This window comes from Gymnoscopelus microlampas (assembly GCF_963454915.1).
Source record: "Gymnoscopelus microlampas genome assembly, chromosome: 14".
Classification (NCBI taxonomy): domain Eukaryota; kingdom Metazoa; phylum Chordata; class Actinopteri; order Myctophiformes; family Myctophidae; genus Gymnoscopelus; species Gymnoscopelus microlampas.
In genome coordinates this window covers 11,972,017-11,996,615 of record NC_139951.1, presented here as the reverse complement: position 1 = coordinate 11,996,615, position 24,599 = coordinate 11,972,017, and the positions used below count along the sequence as shown (strand labels likewise).

Genomic DNA, 24,599 nt, shown 5'->3' with positions numbered 1-24,599 from the left:
TAAAAGACAACAAAAAGTAAGTGATGGAGTGTATTTGACCCATACAGTGTTTTAGGCCCACTAGCACTCTATGGGTGGCTAGGTCGGTCCCTCTCTGTCCATTCACCACCTTTACACCAGCCTTTTGGAAAGTCAAACTTTACACTTGCACACACACATCTGAAATCTCAAAGTAGAATGCGCATATTGCCATATGCCATTTGGCAACAAATGCATGCTCCCTGGAACATACATTTAATGAATGAGGCTGAATGTGTGAGCATTGCTACTCCGTTCTTTAATGCTCGCCACTTATGCTGATGCTTTTAGCCTTGATGGTTAATCACTGTAGCCATCTTTGAAACTAAGTGGAAAGTGTGGTCTAAGTGAAATCCATAATTGTCTGTGATTTCCACAGTAATCGGTGGCTGCTGGTAGCCTTGAAAGTGCTGGGGGAACAACTGCTGCTTATCACCTGCTTATTTTAAAAATAATTTAATCATAGGTATAGAAGTAGGACCTATGCACACAGCATCTTCAAGCACCTCAACATGAGGATTAATGTACATATTTAGCTATTTCTCACTTATACTACCTGTTGCTATTCTTATTTATTTTGTTACTGTGCTACAATGTTGAACCAAATCCAAAGATTTTTACTCTTGTTTACTCGTAGAAATCAATATAATAAAATGTATATTGTGGTATCCCAATAGCCAAGTGATTAGGGCACATGCCACATGGGTGCACTGTCCTGATCATCAAAAACAGTGGTTCTTTTCCTGTGAAGGACCCCCACATTTTTAGCCGATGCACACCTCAAAAGCTGGAATTGTGCAAATTCATCATTTAAGCCTTTAGCCAATGTTTGAAGTGTAAATATCCAGAAGGCGCCCCTTCTCTCTAATAGAAAGTCCATATCGCCACCTGAAGGAGGATTGGTCGTGTTTTGCATCATTGAAATTAATAGCAACAGGATAGTCCCGATCGTTCCTGCGTATTGAGCTCTTGCGCTCACTAATACTTTGCTTTATTTTTCTAGTTTAACCAACATGGGCTAGGGGCATTGTATCATGTCGATTACATGAGGGCTGGCGCAGGTGATGACACTTCCAATAGGGAACTTTTCTTCCCCCCGTGTGCGGAAAGCTACATGATAAGTGCGTTGTTTTGGTAGTGTTATTACGTTAACAAGACAGGTGGGCACTAAAACCATCTGGGCACTAGGGACATATGGGCACCTGGACGAGTGTGCACTTAGGGGTGGAGATGACTGGGCACCAGGATGAGTGGGCACCTGGAGAGGTGGGCACCAAAACTATCTGGACACAAGGGGCATGTGGGCACCTGGACGAGTGGGCACTCTTAGGGGTGGAGATAAGTGGGCACCTGAAAGGTGGGCACCAGGACAACTGTGCACCAAAACCATCTGGGCACTAGGGACAGTGGGCACCTGAATTAGGATTAGTATTTTTTTTTAAACTTGACATAGCATGCTGCTTTGTTGTTGGTAAGTGATATTTAACCCACTGTTCTTTAAACCCCCAAACACAACACAACAACGAGGTCCGAACCTAAGTGCCCTGCCCACATGTCCCTAGTGCCCAGATGGTTTTGGTGCACAGTTGTCCTGGTCCAGATGTCCCTAGTGCCCACCTGTCTTGTATTAGTTATTACACTGCGCACAATGACCACAACGATCATTTCCTTTTGGGGCTGTTTTTGTGCGGGACATCTTTCTTTGATTTTATCATGGGAGATCCCCTTTTGAAGGAAATGTGTTTGTCCACGGACCCCCATATGAAAATATTTGTATCCAGGGACCCCATACAATATTTGTGTTGTTAAAATGTTTCACTTTTTAAAAAAAAAGTGGGGACCCCTTGGAGAAGTTTGAGCCCCCACAAGGACCCCTGGGCGTCTCCGGACCCTATCTACTGAGCTATAGTCCACATGGACTAGCAGCTGATCTGTAGCCTACTGTTGGATTCTTGGCAGGCTGGACCATCTACTCTCCACATCTTTCTGTATCTCTTATAAAGGCTTAAAAATGTCCCCAACATAACTGACTTTTGAACAAACTGCCTTAGGTACCATTACCATAGGCTAATTGTAGGGCTGTACAATATGGATGTAGTTTGGTGTGAGTTGTCTTACTTGAACATGATTACAATTTACAATTTAGCCATTTACAAATGCCTAAATTGTAATCATGTCATTGTAATATATTGTTTCTCTATTGGACAGATCATAGACTAACATGTTAAAGCTACAAACACTGTAAAAGAAAGTGATGAAATCAGGGATTTCATTATGCTCGAAAGTTCAGACTTCTGTTGTAGTGCCGTTAGATGAGTGCTCCGTTTTATGAAGAAATGGCGCCACCTTGTGGATAAAATAAGACTTAGAAATACTAATTTAAAGTTCTCTGACCTGGAGATTCTTACTTTAATAATGCATTTCAACAACGTTTGGGCTCCAGCTTGTCCCAGTGCTTAGAACGTGACCTAGTTCCTTTCATTGCTCTCGGGTGGAAACCTTGTATGTCCAAAACCGTAACCTTTTTTTTAGTAAAGTTTGCTTTAAAATTAAATAGTGAAAATAGCCAATATACAAATTACAAGCTCACAACACGAGCTTGTTTATCGTTTGTTTTCACTACTTTTGTGGGACACGCTTGCGTAACAAAATAAGGCACTATTTACGAAAACACATAAAAAGTTAAAATACGGAGATAAGAGGCTTTTGACGGACGGCAACTCCTTGGTTGTCGGATGGGTGGTTGTTATTTTTACGTGACGTCATATGGAAGCGACGCGTGGTCTAACAGGACCCCCGGAAAGTTGGTGGCAGGGTTGCCATGTCTTATTATAAGCGACTTTGGGCTTGTTTTTCGTTCAAGTTGCTTGTCCTTGCCAGCTCTGGCGAAAACTTCTGGGAACTCAGATTAAGTTGCTTGTAAAAATCGGTAGTTGCGGGTTAAGTTGTTTTGGGCTTGTTTCTAACGTGTACTAACTTATTTAGGCTTGCTTCCAATTTTTTTAAATTATGATTTAACCAGTGGTTCTCAAATAATGACATGACAATGTTTTGTGACAGGGAACATTTGTGTTGTCAACTTGTCATAAAAATAAATCCCAATTTTATTGCAAAAGTTTTTGAAATTAGCAGATCTACAATGCGACGCGTTGTCATTGGCTAGACCTTTGTCAATGGCTAGACCTTGTATTGTGAATTTGTACTTCCATGTACTGTTGTTCTCATGTCTTACTAAATAAAGTACATCAATCAATCAATCAATCAATTGTGAGCTTGTAGCCGACGCATAGGTACTTTGAAGTGCTCGTGTGGCATAAGTTGCTTCTTTTGGGCTTGTTTACTTAGACCTGGTGGATGCTTATTTCTCTGACAAAACCAAACCTGGCAACACTGGTTGGCGGCTATCAGCTTTGCTTGGTGGTTGAACGTCTCGTTAGGAAAAAAAACATAGTTTTCTTCTCCTAATTAAGCTGCAAACATAATATACTGTGCAGCCTGTGCCAATATTATCATCACCTACTAATACACGGATCATGGAGGAGGATTGTGTCAACATTCCACCCTCTGAAGAGAACACGGAGGGTTCTGCCAACGACATGGCATCGACTTCTGATCAGAACATGGAGGTTTGTCAACTTCCCCTTCTGGAATCTCACTCTCCACGATAGCTCCGAGTTTCTTACCCCTTTCTGCACATCGTATCCAAAAAGTAAAGGTTTTCTGAAATGCTCTCAGATGTCTTAACATATAGCGCCCAATAAAATCTATCCAACGAGTTGAAAAAAGCGTTTAAATAGCTTATCTCCTAAATGTTTTTAAGACATACCCGGAAGTTGCGCCCACAGAGGCGACATTACTGACTCCCCTACTGGTCAAATGTTGAATTGCATCTTCTAATGCATAATATTATGGAACCGGCTGAGGAGAGAAGCTATTTAAACGCTTTTTTTCCAACTAGTTGGATATATTTTATTGCGCGCTAGAAGTTGAAACATTTGAGAGCATTTCAGAAATCCTTTACTTTTTGGATACGATGTGCAGAAAAGGGGTAAGAAACATGTAAAGTGTAAAATATTCGAAAATGTCCTTCTCAAACGGCACAGGGCCACGTAGGACCTCATCTCGGAACTACATAGCTGAGGGAGGGGTTCTAAATGGGGCTACGGAAAAAAACTGATCTTCACTGCATTTGGACGGACTCTCTACCTCTGCCGGGACCCGAGACAGCGGGAGGCCGGGAGCTATCATGGAGTGTAGCCCCATAGAACCTCTCCCTCCGCTATGAAGCTTCGAGATGAGGTCCTATATTTCCCGGTGCCGTTTTAGCAGGACATTGTCGCACATTTTCCACTTTACATGTTTCTTACCCCTTTCTGCACATCGTATCCAAAAAGTAAGGGTTTTCTGAAACGCTCACAGATGTTTTAAGTTTTAGCTGGCAATAAAAGCTATCCAACGAGTTGAAAAAAGTATTTAATTTGCCTCTGTCCTCAGCCGGTTTCATAATATTTTGCATTAGAAGATGCAATTCAACTTCTGACCAGTAGGGGAATCAGTAATTTTATCTCTACTGGCGCAACTCTTGCGCAATGTCTTAAAAAACAACCGGCTGAGGACAGCTAGGAGCGAGTTAAATACTTGTTTCAACTCGTTGGATAGATTTTATTGCCAGTTAGAACTTTAAAACATCTGTGAGCGTTTCAGAAAACGTTTACTTTTTGGATACGATGTGCAGAAAGGGGTAAGAAACATGTAAAGTGGAAAATGTGCGATGGAGTGTATGGTTCCAAACGGGGCTAAAGACCGTCATGGATGATTTTCAAAATATTTTTTGCACTTTCTCCCTTTTTGGTCCATACATCTACATACACGTTCAGATTTCAAATATAAAGTGCTGACCCCATGGCCACGGATGTTACAATTATGTACGGCCCCTCAGAAGTACCCGTATCTTCTGTATTGTTCAATAAAAAGCATTTTAATCCAATAGGTGGTCATTTCCTCATTGTGTAGCGTGCGGAGAAAATGACCACCAATTGGATTAAAATGGAGAAAGTGCAAACATTATTTAAAAAATCATTCAAGACTGTCATATAATATGACAGTCTTGTATATCAAGGTTAATCTTATTTATGTATCCTCTTGAGACCCGGCAATTATTTTTTTTGTCCACTGTAAGTTTTCCCTTAGTTAACATGTGACTGATTGAGTCCTGATGTTCCTTACAGAGGACAATCATAGCTTTCCAATAATATATCATGTTGTGGACGTGGCCATGCCACCTAACCTTTTACCGTCTTTTGAAAAATGTGCACTACAGTGCACATGTTGTAACTGTTACAACATGTGCACTGTAGTGCACATTTTTCAAAAGACGGTAAAAGGTTAGGTGGCATGGCCACGTCCACAACAACGTCCATTTACTGCATCAAAAGTCATCAACAAAGTATACACTATAAACACTGGTTAAACAATTGTCAAATAATATAAAAAGATGCAAAAATAGCCGATCTACAAGCTCAAGATGCCTCGCAACGCAAAGCCTCAACCCTTACAATTCCAAGTGCTTGTCAGGGTGGGGTGTCCCCAGTAATAAATATGATTATTTTGAGGGGTCGTGGCCTGAAAAGGTTGAGAACCACCCCAGTCCCTCACTCACACATGATGTAGAATACGGAAAGCTTGTCCTCTGTAAGGAACACCATTCAGGAGTCAATAGTCACATGTATAATGTTAGAGGAAATAAGCAAAAACTGTGCCCTACTACAGTGAACAAAAATAATTGCTGTGTGTTTGTGTGTATATTTTATTTTAACTGCGGTCTTTGGCGCCTGAATTTCCCCGGCGGGATCAATAAAGGTCTTCTCTTCTCTTATTCTTATCTGAACAGAACATGGAGGAGGATTGTGGCAACAACATGCCATCTACTTCTGAACAAAAGGTGGAGGTTTCTGTCAACATAGCATCTACTTCTGAACAAAACATGGAGGAGGATTGTGGCAACAACATACCATCTACTTCTGAACAAAACATGGAGGTTTCTGTCAACATAGCATCTACTTCTGAACAAAACATGGAGGAGGATTGTGTCGACAGCACAGCATCTACTTCTGAGCAGAACATGGACTTGGGTCCTGGTTCTGACCTGGAATGCTGCAGCAATTGCAAAGCGGGGCTCAACTATAACGAGAAAGAGGGGTGCGTGAGCAAAGTGAGAATATCAACGCTCATCGACGCGAAGACTGCGAATATACTGTTCCCTCATCTTCCGGCATCAGACTTTCTATGCACAGAGTGCGTCACGATGGTCGTATCAAAGACAAAGTTCAGCGGCGTCAACAAAAAGCGCACATGGGCTGGGAGTGGCTCCTCTTCTGTCGATAGTACACCACCTCCATCTAAACAAGACAAGACAAAGGGTACTGTGGTTGGTGGTGGGGTTCCATCGCTGCCTCCTGCACCTACATCTAAGCAGAACACAGAGGGTTCCAGACGCTACGTTCGCTACGCTACTTCTGACCTGGAACGCTGCAGCAACTGCAAAGCGTGGCTCAACTGCAACGAGAAAGAGGGGTGCGTGAGCAAAGTGAGAGTATCATCGCTCATCGACGCGGAGACTGCGAAAATACTGTTCCCTCATCTTAAGCCATCTGAGTTTTTATGCACAGAGTGCGTCAAGGACGGCACATGGTCCGGTAGGGGCTCTTCTTCTGTCGATAGTACACGACCTCCATCTAAACGACACAAGGCAAAGGGTACTGTGGGTCGTGGTGGGGTTCCATCGCTGCCTCCTGCACCTACATCTACGCAGAACACGGAGGGTTCAATACGCAACGTTGTCATTCCAAAAGGAATACTTTCTGTAGCTCCGTCGAAACAGAACGAAGGCTCTGTCAACGTTATAAAACCCTGTAGACCGAACATGAACAGAGTTACTGTCATCGGACCATCTGCTTCTATGCTAAACGTGGCAAGTTCTGTCAATAAACCATCTGAGCAGAACATGGGAGCTTCTGTCAAGGCACCATCTACTTCTAAACCGAACGTGAAAGGGACTGTCAAGGTACCACTTGCTTTTCTACCCAACATGAAGGGTTCTCCACAATATGTTGTCGTTCCTAGGCTGCCTACTGTGCTACCTACCAATTGGAGCGTGAAAGATTCTGCCAACAACAACGACATGCCATCTACGTCTGAACAGAGTGCGGAGGGGTCCGGTTCTAAGATTATTCGTTGCAGTCTCTGCAAAAAAGAACTCAAATACGACGCAAAAAAATCCCTACCTAGAATACGAATATCTACGCTGGTTGATTTGCAGACTGCGCAAGTACTGTTGCCCCATCTTTCACCGGAGGACTTTATATGTAAAGATACGTGCGAAAAGTGGGTATATTCAAAAACAATGCCATGCGCTTATAACAAAAATAAGCGCACCTGTACCGTGCCTACTGTGCTACCTACCAATCGGAACGTGAAAGATTCTGGCGACAATGACATGCCATGTCCGTCCGAACAGAGCACGGAGGGGTCCGGTTCTGATTCCGTGCGACGCTGCAGTCTCTGCAAAAAAGAACTCATACCTGACAAAAAACACAAATCCCTGGCAAGAACAAGAATATCTACGCTGGTTGATTTGAAGACTGCGCAAGTACTGTTGCCCCATCTTTCACCGGAGGAGTTTATATGCAGAAATCCGTGCCAGAAGTGGTTACATTCGAAAACAAAGCCAATGCCTAGAAACAAAAATAAGCGCACCTGGACTGGTTTTTCTTTGAAAAAATACCCTCTGCCCTACAAAAAAATGAGGATGGATCATGACTCTACAAACACGGAATCAGGTTATTTTTATTATTAATAATAATAAAGATATATATATATATATATATATATATATATATATATATATATATATATATATATATATATATATATATATATATATATATATATATATATAAATATGAATGAATAATTATATTAACTATTGTTATTAATATGATTATTGTCTATAAGGAAATAACGGATTATAGTAATGTATGTGCTTTTTTGGTCAGTATACTTAAAAACATGAACCCTTGACTGGAGTCCTTATTACCTTATTATTCTTATTTTCAAAAAAAGCAGATTGACAAGCTCACAACGTGTTTTGAGTGTCTTATCTATTTGACGTACGACTAAGTAGGTAGATAAGACAGTTAAGAGGTGAAGTTTTTTAATTGTCCACTAGATTAGTCACATGAGCCAGGATATAAACCAAAGAATTCAGCCCAAAATAAATGCATTATGCATTTGGAATTGACCAGCCATACAAATTACTTTTAAAGGATTTGAATACAATTTTCCAGTATATAAAACAATATCCCCCCCCCCCCCCCTTAACGCCATTCATGTTGTCTGTCCAGTGTCCACATCAGATGGTCCATCTCCACCGCCCAAGAAGAAGGTGGGGAAAGTCAACCAAAAAATGAGGATGGATCGTGACTCTACAAACTCAAAATCAGGTTGTTATTATTAACACATTACCTACTATCCACGGTTCTACTCGTGAATCAAAATGTACCCCTTTACCTGCCACGGGCTCATTCACGGTTTAAACCGTGAATGTGTTTTTTCATTGATTTACTGTATATTACACTGTTGCGCAGCCTGTGCGTTAATATTGGACCTGTAGATGAAGGGGTTAACCGAAAAAACACGTGATCAGTCAGCTGATCACAAACAGCTGTTTGCCCAAATGTGACAAAATGGAGACGGTAGTGCAGCATCGGCCATTGCGCCCAAACATTTGAGAGAGACAGAGAGTGACGGTGATCGGAGTGAAAAGAGTGGGGGTTGGTAACAGCAATAGAGTTAAAATTATTTTTGAGACAGGTCAGTCAGTGTGTGAGACAGTTTGTGAGTCAGTTAGTGATTGAGAGAGAGTGTGTGTGTGTGTGTGTGTGTGTGTGTGTGTGTGTGTGTGTGTGTGTGTGTGTGTGTGTGTGTGTGTGTGTGTGTGTGTGTGTGTGTGTGTGTGTGTGTGTGTGTGTGTGTGTGTGTGTGTGTGTGTGTGTGAGAGAGTGTGTGTTAGAAAGTGTGAGCGTTTGAGTGTCTTTAGTTTAGTTTTAGTTTTTTAGTTTTTAGTTTTATTTCAGTCGAGAGAGGAGAGGAGAGGAGAGGAGAGGAGAGGAGAGGAGAGGAGATCATTTGGTGTAGTGTGGTCGGAGAGAGAGGAGAAAAGCTTGTAGTTATGGGGGAGAAGAGGAGAGATCATTTGGTGTGGTCGGAGAGCGGAGCAGAGAGGAGAGGAGAGGTCAGTTATAGTGATCGGGAGAGGAGAAGAAAAGAAAAGAGGAGATCAGATATAGCGTAGTATAAGATAATACTGTCTCTCTCTGTGATAATATGAGGGCAAAAAAAAACTCAAACAGGGGCGCCAAACAAGTGACCGGTTCGCTACGCCAGCAGACACTGTTGGAGTCGTTGATGACTCGGGCTACTGGGGCACAACCAGCGCCGCTTGTGGACGATAAGAAGCGGTTACGCCAGTTACTGGGATTGGGCCCATCTACTCCGGTGGACGGGGAGGACGAGCAACAGTTAGTGGGGGCGACCTCTACTACGCCCGCAACGGGCCCATCTACTCCGGTGGACGGGGAGGACGAGCAACAGTTAGTGGGGGCGACCTCTACTACGGCCGCAGCGGGCCCATCTACTGCCGCGGTACCGACCGATGGTGTTCGTCGGAGCGGCAGGACCCGTCCGGAGCCCGGAGCTCACTTCAGCAGTGGTAAGATTATTTTTTATTGTGTTTTATTGTGTGTGTTTGGTGGACTAGACACGAGAAGTTGTTGCCAGGTCTGCTTATAAGTTATAAGAGACACACACACACACACACACACACACACACACACACACACACACACACACACACACACACACACACACACACACACACACACACACACAGAGTAGCATGGGGACACCGTCTCTGATTATGATGTTAGCCTATATATTTACTGTGCTGGTGAGTGATGCCTCATAAAAATAGCAGATCCACAAGCTTGTGAGCTTGTAGATGGCTGCTATTTTTATTCTTTTTTTTGTAGGGGGATGCAGGTGCACAAAGCACTCTCCTCTGACCTTGTCTATAAAAATAGCAGATCTACAAGCTCGTTGTGAGTTTGTAGATCTGCTATTTTTATGGGGGAGTAGGCAGGTGTGCTTTATTGTAAGTCACTCTGTCTGGATAAGAGTGTTTGCTAAATACCTAAATTGATTTGATCTTCATAATATTTACCAAGTATTTGATATTTCATTTCAGACTTTGACATGGTTGAGGATGTGGAGGATGGCCGGACAACCCTGGCCAGACCATCTAGCAGAGGTAAGAACTTTTTCTGTATGACACTTGTACACAGGAATACAAAATTGCTAAAACCCCACAGAACAATGGTACATGTAGCCTATATATTTACCATGCATGTGTGTGGTGCCATAAAAAATGTCCAGTTCATGTCAACAAACCTTTTCAAAATCCTCTTTGATCTGAATTGGACTGACAGTAGATTCACACACAACACTGTAGCATGGGGACACTGATTATGAAGGATGATAATGTAGCCTATATATTTACTATGTTCTATTGTGTGATGCCTTATACAATTGCTAAAACCCCACAAAACAATGGTACATGTAGGCTATATATTTATCATGCATGTGTGTGGTGCCATAACAAATAGCAGATCTACAAGCTCGTTGTGAGTTTGTAGATCTGCTCTTTTTATTCTTTTTTTTGGAGGGGGATGCATGTGCACACAGCCCCCCTGTGTGTTGATCTGAATTGGACTGACTATAGATTCACACACAACACTGTAGCACCACCAACACACTCTGTCTGATTATGAATGATGATAATGTAGGCTATATATTTACTATGTTCTATTGTCGGTGCCTTATAAAAATAGCAGATCTACAAGCTCTTTGTGAGTTTGTAGATCTGCTATTTTTAGTCGCTCTGTCTGGATACGAGTGTTTGCTAAAAGTCTAAATTGGTATTTTGTGTATGTATATTTACAGCTATCCGACAGCCCTGCCGACTTTCTACAGCTACTCCTGCCTGATGTTCTGCTCCAGGAGATATGCAACCAAACCAACTCATATGCTAAGCAGAGACTTTCAGAGAAGCCACATGCCAGAGGAAAGCGTTGGACAGCATTGACCGTTGTAGAGCTGAAGCGTTTCCTGGGGCTGCTGTTTCTGTCTGGGCTTGTTTCCAAACCTGAGCTTTCACACTACTGGTCAACCGATGAGAACCTAGTAACACCGTTCTTCGGCAGGACCATGAGCAGGAACCGCTTCCAGTTGATTTGGAGCAATCTTCACTTCAATGACACTCCTTCTAAAGACCCGATAAGTATGGCATCAAATCTTATATGCTCTGTGACTCAACGACTGGCTATCTTCACAACATGAAGCCAGACTGTGGCATCAAGTGTTCTATCCCGGATACCGTCACCTACCTGCTAGGAGGCCTTGCAGGTGAAGGATACCGATTGTGGATGGACAACCTCTACAATAGCAATCTCTGCAATATAACCCTGTAACAATTGAGCACACACACACACACACACCCCCCCCCACACACACACACACACACACACACACACACACACACACACACACACACACACACTCTCTCTCTTTATTACTTTGAAAAGAAAGACTTTGAGCTGTGTTGCACTTGATATGCCATGTGATAAAATGTGTTCAAAAGCAGTTTTTTTAAAATAAAGTATTGTTTACATGACTGATGTCAATGAAGGCGAAAAATAAACGTCAAAGACTTGAAATCATTTTTTATGTCTAAACGTGTTTCTTTCACTAAAACTCTGAATCCAAGAGAAAGCTGTATGCAACTACCTCTAGCTAAAAAACAGAACATGCTATAAACTTACTTTTTTCCCAGATGAAAGAAGAGATTCTAAGCTTTATTTTGAGATATTCCATGTGTTCATAGTCCTAGCACAAAACATTCTGTGTGTCCCCAAAGATTTTTATGACTCTAAACGTGTTTATTTTACTAAATCGCTTATATCTCTGAATCTAAAGCAGTTTTTTTATTTTTTTTATTTTTATAAAGTATTGTTTACATGACTGATGTCAATGAAGGTGAAAAATAAACGTCAAAGACTTGAAATCATTTTTTATGTCTAAACGTGTTTCTTTCACTAAAACTCTGAATCCAAGAACAAAGGACAGTTTTTGGTGAAAACAAGCTGTATTCAACTACCTCTAGCTAAAAAACAGAACATGCTATAAACTCACTTTTTCTTTCAGATGAAAGAAGAGATTCTAAGCTTTATTTTGAGATATTCCATGTGTTCATAGTCCTAGCACAAAATGTTCTGTGTGTCCTCAAAGATTTTTATGACTCTAAACGTGTTTATTTTACTAAATCGCTTATATCTCTGAATCTAAGAAAAAAATGACATTTTTTGGTGAAGGCAAGCTGTATTCAACTACCTCTAGCTAAAGAACAGAACATGCTAGAAACTCACTTTTTCTTTCAGATGAAAGAAGAGATTCTAAGCTTTATTTTGAGATATTCTATGTGTTCATAGTCATAGCACAAAATGTCCTGTGTGTCCTCAAATATTAGTCAGAATGGTCAAAATCCCTGGCACTGAGGGAACCTTTTCTGAAAAACCCCTCTGGCAGGGAATGTGTTAATAATACAGGGGGAAAAAATATGTATGTATGTATGTATGAATATATATATATATATATATATATATATATATATATATATATAATTATATATATGAATCATTATATTTATATATTATTATATTTATATATATGAATCATTTTATTATTACTCTCCGCCAGGAGAGTATTGTTTTCACTTTCTAAATATGACACACCGATTGGTCAAGCCTCACGTGACACGTGACAATACGGTGAAATACTGTGATCTGATTGGCTAGTGACGCATAGTGGTCTATATATACATGGCGTCATTTTGAAAGTGTCTGCGCCACTTTCAAAATGAGGTAAGACAGGAACCATCACGAAATGGCTGCATGGCTGATACATAATTGGCAGATAGGACAGATAGGACACTTATATAGACAGGAGGGATATAACACTTACACAGACAGGACGGATAGGACACTTACAGTATACAGACAGGACGGATAGGACACTTATACAGACAGGACGGATAGGACACTTATACAGACAGGACGGATAGGACACTTATACAGACAGGACGGATAGAACACTTACACAGACAGGATGGATAGGACACTTACATAGACAGGAGGGATATGACACTTACACAGACAGGACGGATAGGACACTTACAGTATACAGACAGGACGGATAGGAGGGATAGGACACTTACATAGATAGAACATTCCCAACATTACATAGATAGAACATTCCCAACATTCCCAACACAAGTCTTCTGGCGGAGAGTTGTGCTCCGAGGAGCACTTTTTCTAGTTAACTATTGTTATTAATATGATAATTTTCTGCAAGGAAGTAACGGATTACAGTAACAATGTGCCTTTTTGGTCAGTCTCTTAAAAACATGAACCCTTGCCTGGAGTCCTTATTATTTTATTATTCTTATTTTCAAAAATAGCAGATTGACAAGCTCACAACGTGTTGTGAGTGTCAATCTATTTGACGTACGACCAAGTATGTAGGGCTTAAGACAGTTAAGAGGTGAAGTTTTGTAATTGTCTACTAGATTAGTCACATGAGCCAGGATATAAACCAAAGAATTCAGCCCAAAATAAATGCATTATGCATTTGGAATTTACCAGCCATACAAATTACTTTTAAATGATTTGAATACAGTTTCTAGTATATAAAACAAGACCCCCCCCCCTTAACGCCATTCATGTTGTCTGTCATCCACATCAGATGGTCCATCTCCAGCGCCCAAGAAGAAGGTGGGGAAAGTCAACCAAGTGATTCACTATTTAAAAAGCTCAAAATATGTTTCTGCATTCAGACGACTGCTTGAAATACCAGCTGCTACAGCCGCTTTCAACAAAGTGTTCCAAGACATCATACGCAAAGAGGTAGGGTTGTCACCATCATGACAGTTTAGTTGACGATTAATTGTCATACAAATAATTGTGATTAATGATTTTATTTCTGTTTGCCCTTTAGACTTTGAAGTTGCACAGGGCAGATATGACAAATGACTTGAATATACAAAGAAATGACTGACATTTAATACCTTTTTACCCTTTAAAAAAACATTAATAGTGGAAACAGCCCATCTACAAGCTCACAACGCGTTCTGAGCTTGTAGATCTGCTATTTCCATAGATATATGGTGTTTAGATGCTTTTAGAAGTTGTTTATTTATTATATGTTTATTTGGACGGCGCATATTAATGAGCGCATATTAATGAACACCACACACAAAATGCTGTGTAAATACACCACATTTAGCAAGAATTCTAATTTCCATCCGTAGTCCCCATACAGAAAACAAGCAACATTACAAAAAAGAGCACATATAAACATTACTAAAAGGGTACAAACAGAAGAGAAAAAACAACAGTAAAAAATGCCTATTTTTGACCTAAAATACAAGACACTCAAGAAAACAAAACAAAAACTACTATTTAAGCCTATTTAAAAATGTTCAGAGGTTTGATTGTCCATGATCCATCCTTTTAGTTGGACCTTAAAAGACAAGACCACTTTGGTAGAGGTTTGCCATGATGTAACAACAAAGGTGGTAAATATGCTCCCCATTGACTTACATTGTACGGCAAGACCACTCAGAGGCGGGCTCTTTTGACCCCGTAAACAAAGCTGATTCTGACAGTATAGAGAATCACCAAACCCAGTACTGTTTTTTTTTTTTTATTAAAATTCCAACTTCCTCTTGATTTTACTATTTGAAGATCGAGATCTGCGGATCCAGTCCGGGTTTTCTTCCTAATTGAAATAACAAAATCAATAGCAAGTTAACGTTTTTATTAAAAAAAACTAATAGTACATGGTTTGGTGAACTATACTGTCAGAATCGGCTTTGTTTAAGTTTGTTTATGGGCTAAAAGAGCTCCTCCGGAGCCTCTTCACCGTACAAAGTCAATGCGGAGCATATGTTAAATGATAATTTTTTTCTTTTGCTTACATTTTTATCCCACGATTTTGTAACCCATTTTTTCACCCAGTGGCAATTGTCTAAGTAATCCTGGGCGCTACACTACCTCTGCCAGCCTAGGGAGAGCCTAGAGCCGAGCTCATGCCTCCTTCAATGCATGAGAGCTAGCAAGCCGATTCTTATCACCCGACAGGGGGGATGTTCCCTGGTCCTTCCCCCTCCATCAGGCGCCCCGGCTGACCAGGGGGAGGCCAACCCCACCTAGGGTATGGGCACTGATGACACGGAGGAGAGAACACGCCCCCCCAGCGTCCCCGGCAGGAATCAAACCCAGGACCTTCTAGCTGTTAGGCGACAGCGCTACCGACTGCGCCACCGTGCCCCCTAAATGATCAATTTCTAGTCAATGGAGAAATTATTGTTTTCTTGCCCACCTTTGTTGTTACATCATGGCAAGGTCACTACAGAACCAAACCTCTATCTTAGTGGTCTTGGAAAGGATGGACACTATGTTAGTGGGTAGATTGTTCCAAATTGGATTCCTTGAACTGAAAAGGAATTTTGCGCAAAGGCTGTTCGTCTAGACTGCACCCCACAATCCCCTCTGGTGACGGCCCTTGTACTGATGCCTTTGTCAGGCTTACATTTTATAAATCCCCCTAGTTGTTAATAGAAAGATTTGAGAAACATGATGGCCAAATAAGTACAGGTGTTAGTTGTTCATTTCACTCAACTAGAACAGCCTAATAAGTTCATAAACGGCTAGTTGTGTAGTGCTATGAATAAAATAAGAAAAGGAAACTTCCTGTTGATTTAGCTATTTTACTAGGAAGAAAACCTGTTCTGGATCTAGATCCGGATCGTCAAGTAGTAAAATCAACAGGAAGTTGACTATGTTCCATATTTCAGAATCAGCTTTGTTTGCATTCGTTTATGGGCTAAAAGAGTTCATCCTGAGCCTCTTCACCGTGCAATGTAAGTCAATGAGGAGCATATTTTGAATTATCAGTCTAGTCAAAGGAGCAATTATTTTGTATTTCTTGCCCACTATTGGAGTTGCATCATGGTGAGGTAACTACACAACCCAAACCTCTACCGAAGTGTTCTTGGCCTTTAAGTCCCGGAAAGGAGCATTTCATTTGTCACAGTATTACTATAACCAAAATTAAAACTAGACATGCATGTAGCTAATGTTCTGGACACTTAATTTGATATTTCATCCCTAGACATGGGGTATAAATTCTTAGATACATTGTTCCATGGTCATAAAATTCCTAGAAATATTTTGAAATAAGAAAAACTTTTCCAGGCTTGGAAAAGGTTTGGAATGAATCAAATGTTTTGGAAAATGTTTGGATATACATTGTTTTTGGCTATTGATTTGGTTCATAAAAAACATGTCCCAGAACATGTCTAACATACCTGAAATAATTATTATAATTAATAATAATTAATTAACACTAGACCATACCCGGTCGACGCATCCGTGGGGGGATATGCGCACATGATCTGGCAACCCGGGAGGAAGTTCGTCCCATAGCTGGGCAGCCCCGTAACCATGGCGACATTCTTTGACAAAAGCGCTAATAAGAAGCTGAGATTTGATGAAATTGAAAAACGGGCTTCACAGTTAAGTTCAGATGGTAATGGTCAATGGCTGTGTGCAAAATCAGAGCAATTGGTCCAGCCACTGAGGAGAACCGGGTAGCTTCACCTACTCACTCACCAGACAGAGGTTACTAGAATTATAGTAGGATGTTAAAATGTGCAGCTGCACGAGTTGCTTGATTGCGGCCTAATGTATACGGGATGTCATGTGACAAAAATAATAGATCTACAAGCTACAACTACACGTTGCACCATGATACGTTAGCTTGTAGAATTGTTGTTCGCTCGAGTCTGTCTTGGGGCATTGATAGCACACTGGTGTAAGAGCCTTATTTTGCACCACATGATTGCTATAGGCCTGGAAATGGGGTAAAATACTTTGGAAAAGTTATGGAAAGGTTTTTAAAATTCATTGTTAAAAATCCATGTAGATACTAGCCCCCCAAAATATTCATCTTTAGATTGAAATTATGTCATTATCTGAAAAGAAAGCTGTATGTTTGAATGTATTGATGATTGTTTTTTAAATATTGTTTACAGCGTATTAAGATGAACAGAGATCAGGAGGGACCTTTCAGTAAGCAACTCACACCCGAAAATCTGGCTTCATTTTCTTGGAAGGAGACAAATGAATGGGTTGAGGAAAAGGCACCTCTTACTCTTACTTGCCTGCGGTCGATGTTCCCACAGGCAAAGAAAATCACAGGACAACATCGGGTTTGCAATACTAAAAAAGAACCACGGAGGTGTGTAACACTGTTAATGATGATTTTAGATTTGTATATTTCACAAGAAGGAAAGGCTCGCAAATCAATTTGAAGATGCCCCAACTTTATTCCAAACGTACTTATTATATTACATATTATATTACAAACTTAACAACGTTTCGACCTTAAAGTCTTTTTCAGGTTAAAGTGTTAACTTTATACTTGTAAAGCAGAATACTTACGCCACAAGGCAAAGCAATGACTCATAACCCTGCTGCCCTGGCCTTGGAGTGAACTGCTTCCAACTTATGAACATGGAAAAAGTTAAGAAACTCCCCAAAAATAGTATAGAATAATTCTAGTTATTATACCTTGCTTTTTGATTGGCTCAGTGACAGTACTGTATCTCCCTATAACTGCACTCTGAAACATACCTACTCGTAACCTAACAACTGCTACTGCCAGCCTTTAGTAACAAACAACTATTTGTTTTCTTCACATTCTAGTCATAAATATTAACTGGAGCGAAGTATATGATGCTTGGCATTTTTTGCAAAACCAATTCATAGCCAACCGGAATGGAATTTGAAAAATCTGACATACAGTCTTGATCCTGATCACTAGTGGGGGAGATTTATTTCACAATTGTGCTATACATTTTAATTATATTATGTTAAAAAGCAAGAGTCCAATAGTATTTCACTTCCACTGTAAAAAAAAATGTTTTTCTAATAATCACGTCGGTATACTGTAAAAGAACATAGCACTAACTTTTGAGATTGATGTCTTTCTAATAATCACCAGTTGGTACTTTATAAAAAGAACATGAAGCTAACTATGTATTTTAATGTTGGAGTGTAGGTTCATGACTGAAGAGGAAGCTCAACAGCTGGTGGATAAGAGGATTGCAATGGCCATGTCTATTGTTCTATTCACTGGCAACAGCAAACACACATTTGTCCAGTCTCTTATTGGTGTTGAGATGTGGAGGGAAGGTTGTCCTCAAAAGATGTTCAAGATCATGAATAGCTTTGGCGTCTCCCTGTCCAGAGTGACCTCAATGAACCACATAGTCAGACTCCAAGATGACCACGATAAAGAGGTTAAGCTGTGGAAAGGACAGGTTGAGGTGAGTATATGGGGGCCAATATGACCATAAAACCTTTTAAAAATGTACTCTCATGTATGTATACATAACTTGATGGTATGATTCAAATTGAATAATTGTTTTCATTAAACACCTGTCCATTCATCTCCATTACGTTTAGAAAGAACTAAGGTGGATATATGCGGTACATGGAAAGAGGAAATCTGGATTCAAAGGTCAAGCCAATCAAGTTCCAGCTTTTTCTCTCACTTGGGACCGAGTCAAGGTATTACTTTAACGTTTACGTCATATTGGTTTATTACCATTTTGTTGAATGAATTCTTCCCTAGCAATAAAACCTCATGTGTTTCCATAACAGATAGCATCCCATGCCAAGCATGAACGTCTAGGAGGAAACAAGCCCACGATTTGGGCATTTCGCTTTGCCCATAGAAACCGCATACCTTTCAGCTATCTACAGGGGCCTCCGAAAAAGGCAGTTGAGGTGTCCCCAGGCAGCATCCTCCCATCAAAACAGGTACACATCCTTTAAAGAAAACATACACATGACCACCAGCCTGCTGCAAACAATAAATCTTTCTTTTTTTATGTTAGACATATGAGGCACTGCGGCAGCGCATGAAGACAATTGTGATGCGCATAATTGTTGACAACCTCACAGCCCTGGAAGGATTGAGAAGCAAGGTTGTATGGCACATTCCCCACGTATACTCCAAGCAGATGAAGGAGAAGAGCAATGTTGTAAGTCGGCACATAAATGTACTTTTTTAGTATTTCTTTAAATTTCTATTTCTTTAAATTGTTGGACTGGGATCTTATCTATGTTTCCTGGGTTCTATGTTCCCCGCTTACAAGCCACTTACACTCACTAACCTAACGTAAGTGGGGAACATAGCGATGGACTGATGCCACCCACCAGCTGACAGACTGGGCCCTCTTTAGACTAGCGAGGCTAAAGATAGTGAAATTCCCCCCAAAAGAACTATGCCTTTAAATTTCTCTAATGGGCCTTTTTTGTTGTTGTTTTTAACAGGTCAATCTTGGTGCAGTCCCTGTGGCCTCGTGCACAACAGAAGGAGATACTGAGATAATGGACGGCCTTATTGAATATGTTCCAACATTGTTGAAGAAACCCCACAAAGTATTGTGCTGTTCAGACGGCCTAAACATTAACACAACGGAGGAGTCCAGTGAATCAACAGCCCAACAGAGATTTGAAGGGCTTGTGGACGCACCACCAGAATATCCCAAGGAATTCCTGTGTTACCAGGTGACAAACTAAGTTGTATAAATGTATGAATGAAGAATGAATTAACTAGTGGGTGTGGGCGTGCGTGTCTGTCCGTCCGTCCGTCCGTAATGAGCTCATCTCCGGTACCGTTGGCTTGATCTCAGCAAAACAGTGCACACACACTCCCTGGATGCCAGTGCAGAACCTCTGCCACAAATCTTTTACATGGGCCTGTTACAGCGCCACCAGGAGGCCGATCTTTTCAAAACATTTTTTTTTGCAGCACTCCTACAGATTTTGTCCAAACATCACGCTAATCGGTACACATTATCTCTATAGTCAAGTGATCAAGACAGATCCGTCCGATTTTTCATATTCCATCCTGATTGGGGAATTCCGAACATTGCTGGCCCACAATAATTTACCTGACCTGGTGAGGGTGATGTTTGTCGCGGCTGCTATGGGCTGGGGGGCGCCTGTCAGAGGTGCTACGTCCTCCCAGTGGGGGCTCCTCACTGGCAGGTGAGCAAGTGGGTTAAAACAGAAGTGGCGACACAGAAGGGAGGATTCATTGTCTTAACGGATTCATTTGAAAAAAAAAAGAGTGTAAAAATAACTGGGTACACAAAAGGTTTTGGCAATTATATTTATCATCATCTCTTGAACCACAGGACATTATGAAAATGCTGTCCAGTGAGAAGAGCCTGGAGGCTCGAGGATCTCTGTCCCAGCTCAAATCAGTGTTTGCAGTGAGAGGCCTGAGTATTGATGGAAAGGTCAAGGAAACAATCCTACGTGTCTGGGGTGTGGATTTCATCACGGTAATATTCCGAAAATGTGCATTGCTTTAACTTTCCTCATACTTATATAATGTTTCCATGCATGTTCTGCAATACATATCACCTAAACCAAAAACAAATGTTTTTTTCTTTCTTTCTTTTCCTATAAAGTTTGTGACTTCCGCTTACATCACTTTATACGCTGCTACCGAGTGCAACCTTGACGCTGTTGATGGGCAGCCTTCAGACTTCCCCACAGACGCTGAGGCCCAAATGGAGTGGCTTAGTGGACTCTCACACAGACTGGTGGACTTGGTGTGGATGCCACCACCTCAAGAAGACATAAATACTGCTGCTGCCACTGCATGTCTCTCTGAAGTAGAGAGGAAAGAAGTCTGTTTCTGTGGAGAAGGTAGGCAAATAAGCGCATGCTTTAAGTTATTTAAAAAAAGGTCTAATGCTTCAGGTGCTACAGACATACAGTATATTAAACAAACCCATCGTAAGTGAACAGCTTAGTAACTTAGAATTACTTTGCTATGATCCTGTCTGGATTTTGGCCACTTCACAGGACAGAAACGTAAATAAGTGCAGAACTCTGATAGATTTGTCCTACAGAGGTGATACTTGGTCCGGAATGTACATCTAATTCTGGACATAAACAATCAACCCTCCACGATAAAAACATTTACCCACTTTTTGTCATTTTGTGGAACCCGGTCGATTACTGCCATGCAGCTAAATCCTTTTTATTATTTCGTTTTTCCCCCATATATCATGCTTTTAAATTACATTTTTGTCTCTCTTTTGTAATGCCTTTTTATGCCTTATGTAGTTCCTTGCACTGCTTTTGTGATTGTAAAGTGCTATACAAATAAAATTGTCGAATTATAGGTCAGATTGTTGAGCGATTTTATATCATAATTAAATCTGTGTCTACTTCATTTTAGAAAAAACAGGTGAAACATTAGTGCAGTGCTGCAGCAACCTTTGTGGAGGTGTGTGGTTCCATGAAGGTTGTGCGCCGATAGACCCAACAACCGATCCGACCGTCACTCAGGATTGGTTCTGCAGCCCAGCTTGTCAAGGAGATGGCACCTACATATACTGTCACTGTAAAGAGCAACGGGGGGGACAGATGGTACAGTGTGCACTCATGGACCAGTGCAGAAGACATGAGTGGTACCACAAGGACTGTCTGAGTCTGTCAGAACAAGGCAATGCTGACTCTGAAGAGCGTAAGAAACAACTTGTTGTCCTTTCCAATGTCCTGTAGTGTTGACCGCCTAGAATCCTAGACTAGAATAATCTGTGACTTGTAACTTCATTTCAGACCTGGAGGCTTTATCACTGGGACTTGAGCTTTGAACTTTGACTTTTATGAATTAAAAAGTACTTGAAATGCATTTAAACATGTAGTTATTGTGTACAAAAAATAGACTAAAACTAGAATTCCCTGAAGTAAATGATTTGATAATGATCACCAGTAGAGGGAACAAAGTGTGAATTAAAAGTCCCATGATATATTTATTATTTTCACACTATACAGCATAAGCTACTCTGTTGTAAAACAAGAGTTTAGACTGGTGATGGAGGGACTTGCATTTGAGTTCGAGACTTTAGTTGGACTTGTGGTTAATTGACTTCACAAAAAAAACTGCTAACCAGTTACATCTAACAGAGAAAATAGAAGGTCTACATGCTCCCGTTGTGAGCTTGTATATCGGCTATTTTCACTACTTTTGCTTGAAAATCAATCAATGCATTCGAAATAAAATGTGCTTTACAAAATGCTTGATACTGTTTCTTTCCCCATTACAGCTACATGGTACTGTTCAGAGATGTGCGTCAATGCGTCCGATGCAGACGACCATGTGCTCAACTACACAAAGGCTCTTGTGTGGGAGGGGCTTTATAACATGGCAAGACGAGATGCCATCAAAGAGGGTGATGGAGAAGCCATGACAGACTTCTGGAAAATGGACATGGTTCTGTTCTGGGCTAGAAAACACCTCAAGGATTTTACCACCTGCCATCGAATGCTCACCGGTAGGAATTAGAAAATGTAATGTGTTGCTATGGACATTCTGTCACTTTTATATCCATGTCATTAATCATGTGCATCTTGTTTGAATAGGGATCGAAGGATTCTACCCAGAGGAGATTAGACAAGACCTGAAGTGGAACCGTGTGGCAAACCTTGAAGGAAAACGTGGATGCAACATCAGCTTGGATTTAGTCAATGAATTCATGAATATCGAATTCAAAGGTATGTTACTGAACTTATATTTGCTAAATCATTTCACAGTTACGGTATGTAATTTGTTGAGTGACACATTTGACATAGTTCTCATCCTGATCATGTCAAGGCTTTGCATTATGACACAAACCCTTGTTTACTAAGACATTGGTTGTGTCCGAATTCAGTTAATCTCTGAGGAGATTTTTTATTGTTAAAAAACATCTATTGCAGAATTCCAAAACTGTCTGGAATTAAGAGTAAATAGTGGAGAAAGGGCATCATATGATCACAATAGTCAATCATATGGAAGTATTGCAATGGTTGGTGAAATAAAAGTAGAATACATTTTCACAGAGGCCCCATTAATACAACTTCAATGTTCCTTTGAGGTTCAGACCCTGATATGACATACTGAACTGCAGTGGTGTAAAGTAATTAAGTACATTTACTCAAGTATTGTACCTAATTATGTACAATTTGAGGTATTTTTTACTTTACTGGAGTATATCCAATTTTCAATAATTTTACTTCTACTCTACATCTCAGAGGCAAATATTGTACTTTTCACTCCACTACAATTATTTGAAAACTTCAGCCACTAGTTACTTTGTAGGTTTTTATTATTATTACAAAACATACATTAACCACTTTCAGCCAATCTACAAGCTCACGTGAAATGGGACATTTTACATATTGAGTACTTTTATTTTCGGTACTTTTAAGTACATTTTGATGCCGATACTTTTGTACTTTTACTACTAAGTCAATTTTGAATAACAGACTTTTACTTGTAACAGAGTATTTTTTACAATGTTGTATTAACTCATTCACTGCCAGAATTATTTCTGGCCGCGTTTGAACACTGCCATATTTTTCATTGAAAAAAAAAAAGTACTCAGGAGCCGAGATACAGAATTTTTAAGTTTTAAGTTAACAAGGAAGTGGATGGGAGTCTATATCTTCGAAAAATCATATCTCCTTGGTCTTTGGGTCAAAAAAAAAAAAAAAAATCTTTAAAAAAAAAATATATATATATATATATATTTAATTTTTTAATTTTTTTAAAAAGTCGTTTTAGTCGTTCTTGGCAGGCATGGCTTATGGACAGAAGTCGTTTTAGTCGTTCTAGGCAGTATATGAGTTAATACCTTACTTAAGTAAAATATTCTGAGTACTTTTTCACCACAGCTGAACTGTAATTCTGTATTTTGTAGAGTCCTTGGGACGTGTGAGCGACCACTACACCAATGAATGGATGGAGCTCTGCGGCATGATGGCAGGAGCACTTGGAAGTGAGGCGAATCGGTTTCTCATCACGCCAGGAGCAGGCTACAACAGCCACCTCACAACATCCCTGGCATCATCACACGTCTACAAGACCAGAAGACAAGCTGACATCGCTAAGTTTGTGGCTGAGTATAAGAAGGACCATCTCTTCAGGTACATTCCTGGGAGAGCACACCAGGGCTTTGAGAAGTTTACTTACCCACAGAAAATCAAAGCCCCCAAGAAGATGGGGAAGACGATGAGGAATCTCGCACAGGACATGGACAAACAATCATGAGGGATCGTCCAATACAAATGAAAATAAGTACCACTGTTCACCTCGCATATAGTTTTGGAGAGTGTATTCATTCTTATGTAAAGTCAAGTTTATTTGTGTAGCACAATTTCATACAATGTAAGCTCAATTTGCTTCATATTAAAAGACAACAAAAAGTGAGTGATGGAATGTATTTGACTCATCCAGTGTTTTAGCCCCACTAGCACTCTATGGGTGGCTAGGTC

The 24,599-nt window shown here is 40.5% G+C and overlaps 2 protein-coding genes across 3 annotated transcripts; both read left to right on the top strand.

Moving 5' to 3' along the window:
- The first annotated feature begins 3,271 nt into the window (after window positions 1–3,271).
- Window positions 3,272–24,599, top strand: LOC311061004 (uncharacterized protein). 2 transcript variants are annotated; one of them, XM_084079472.1, is made up of 16 exons: window positions 3,272–3,644; window positions 5,909–7,856; window positions 8,421–8,519; window positions 13,933–14,093; window positions 17,285–17,490; window positions 18,313–18,580; window positions 18,720–18,824; window positions 18,918–19,076; window positions 19,154–19,300; window positions 19,593–19,829; window positions 20,462–20,611; window positions 20,741–20,981; window positions 21,520–21,807; window positions 22,391–22,618; window positions 22,707–22,838; window positions 24,026–24,599. In XM_084079472.1, the coding sequence occupies exons 1-16, from the start codon at window positions 3,552–3,554 to the stop codon at window positions 24,373–24,375; spliced, it is 4,812 nt and encodes a 1,603-aa protein (XP_083935598.1). In that variant the 5' UTR covers window positions 3,272–3,551; the 3' UTR covers window positions 24,376–24,599. The 2 variants fall into 2 exon arrangements, with proteins under 2 accessions (XP_083935598.1, XP_083935599.1); XM_084079473.1 differs by lacking the exon at window positions 3,272–3,644 and adding an exon at window positions 4,651–4,759.
- LOC311061012 (uncharacterized protein) lies at window positions 8,533–12,169 on the top strand. Its single transcript, XM_084079481.1, has 3 exons — window positions 8,533–9,787; window positions 10,322–10,384; window positions 11,077–12,169. The coding sequence occupies exons 1-3, from the start codon at window positions 9,403–9,405 to the stop codon at window positions 11,118–11,120; spliced, it is 492 nt and encodes a 163-aa protein (XP_083935607.1). The 5' UTR covers window positions 8,533–9,402; the 3' UTR covers window positions 11,121–12,169.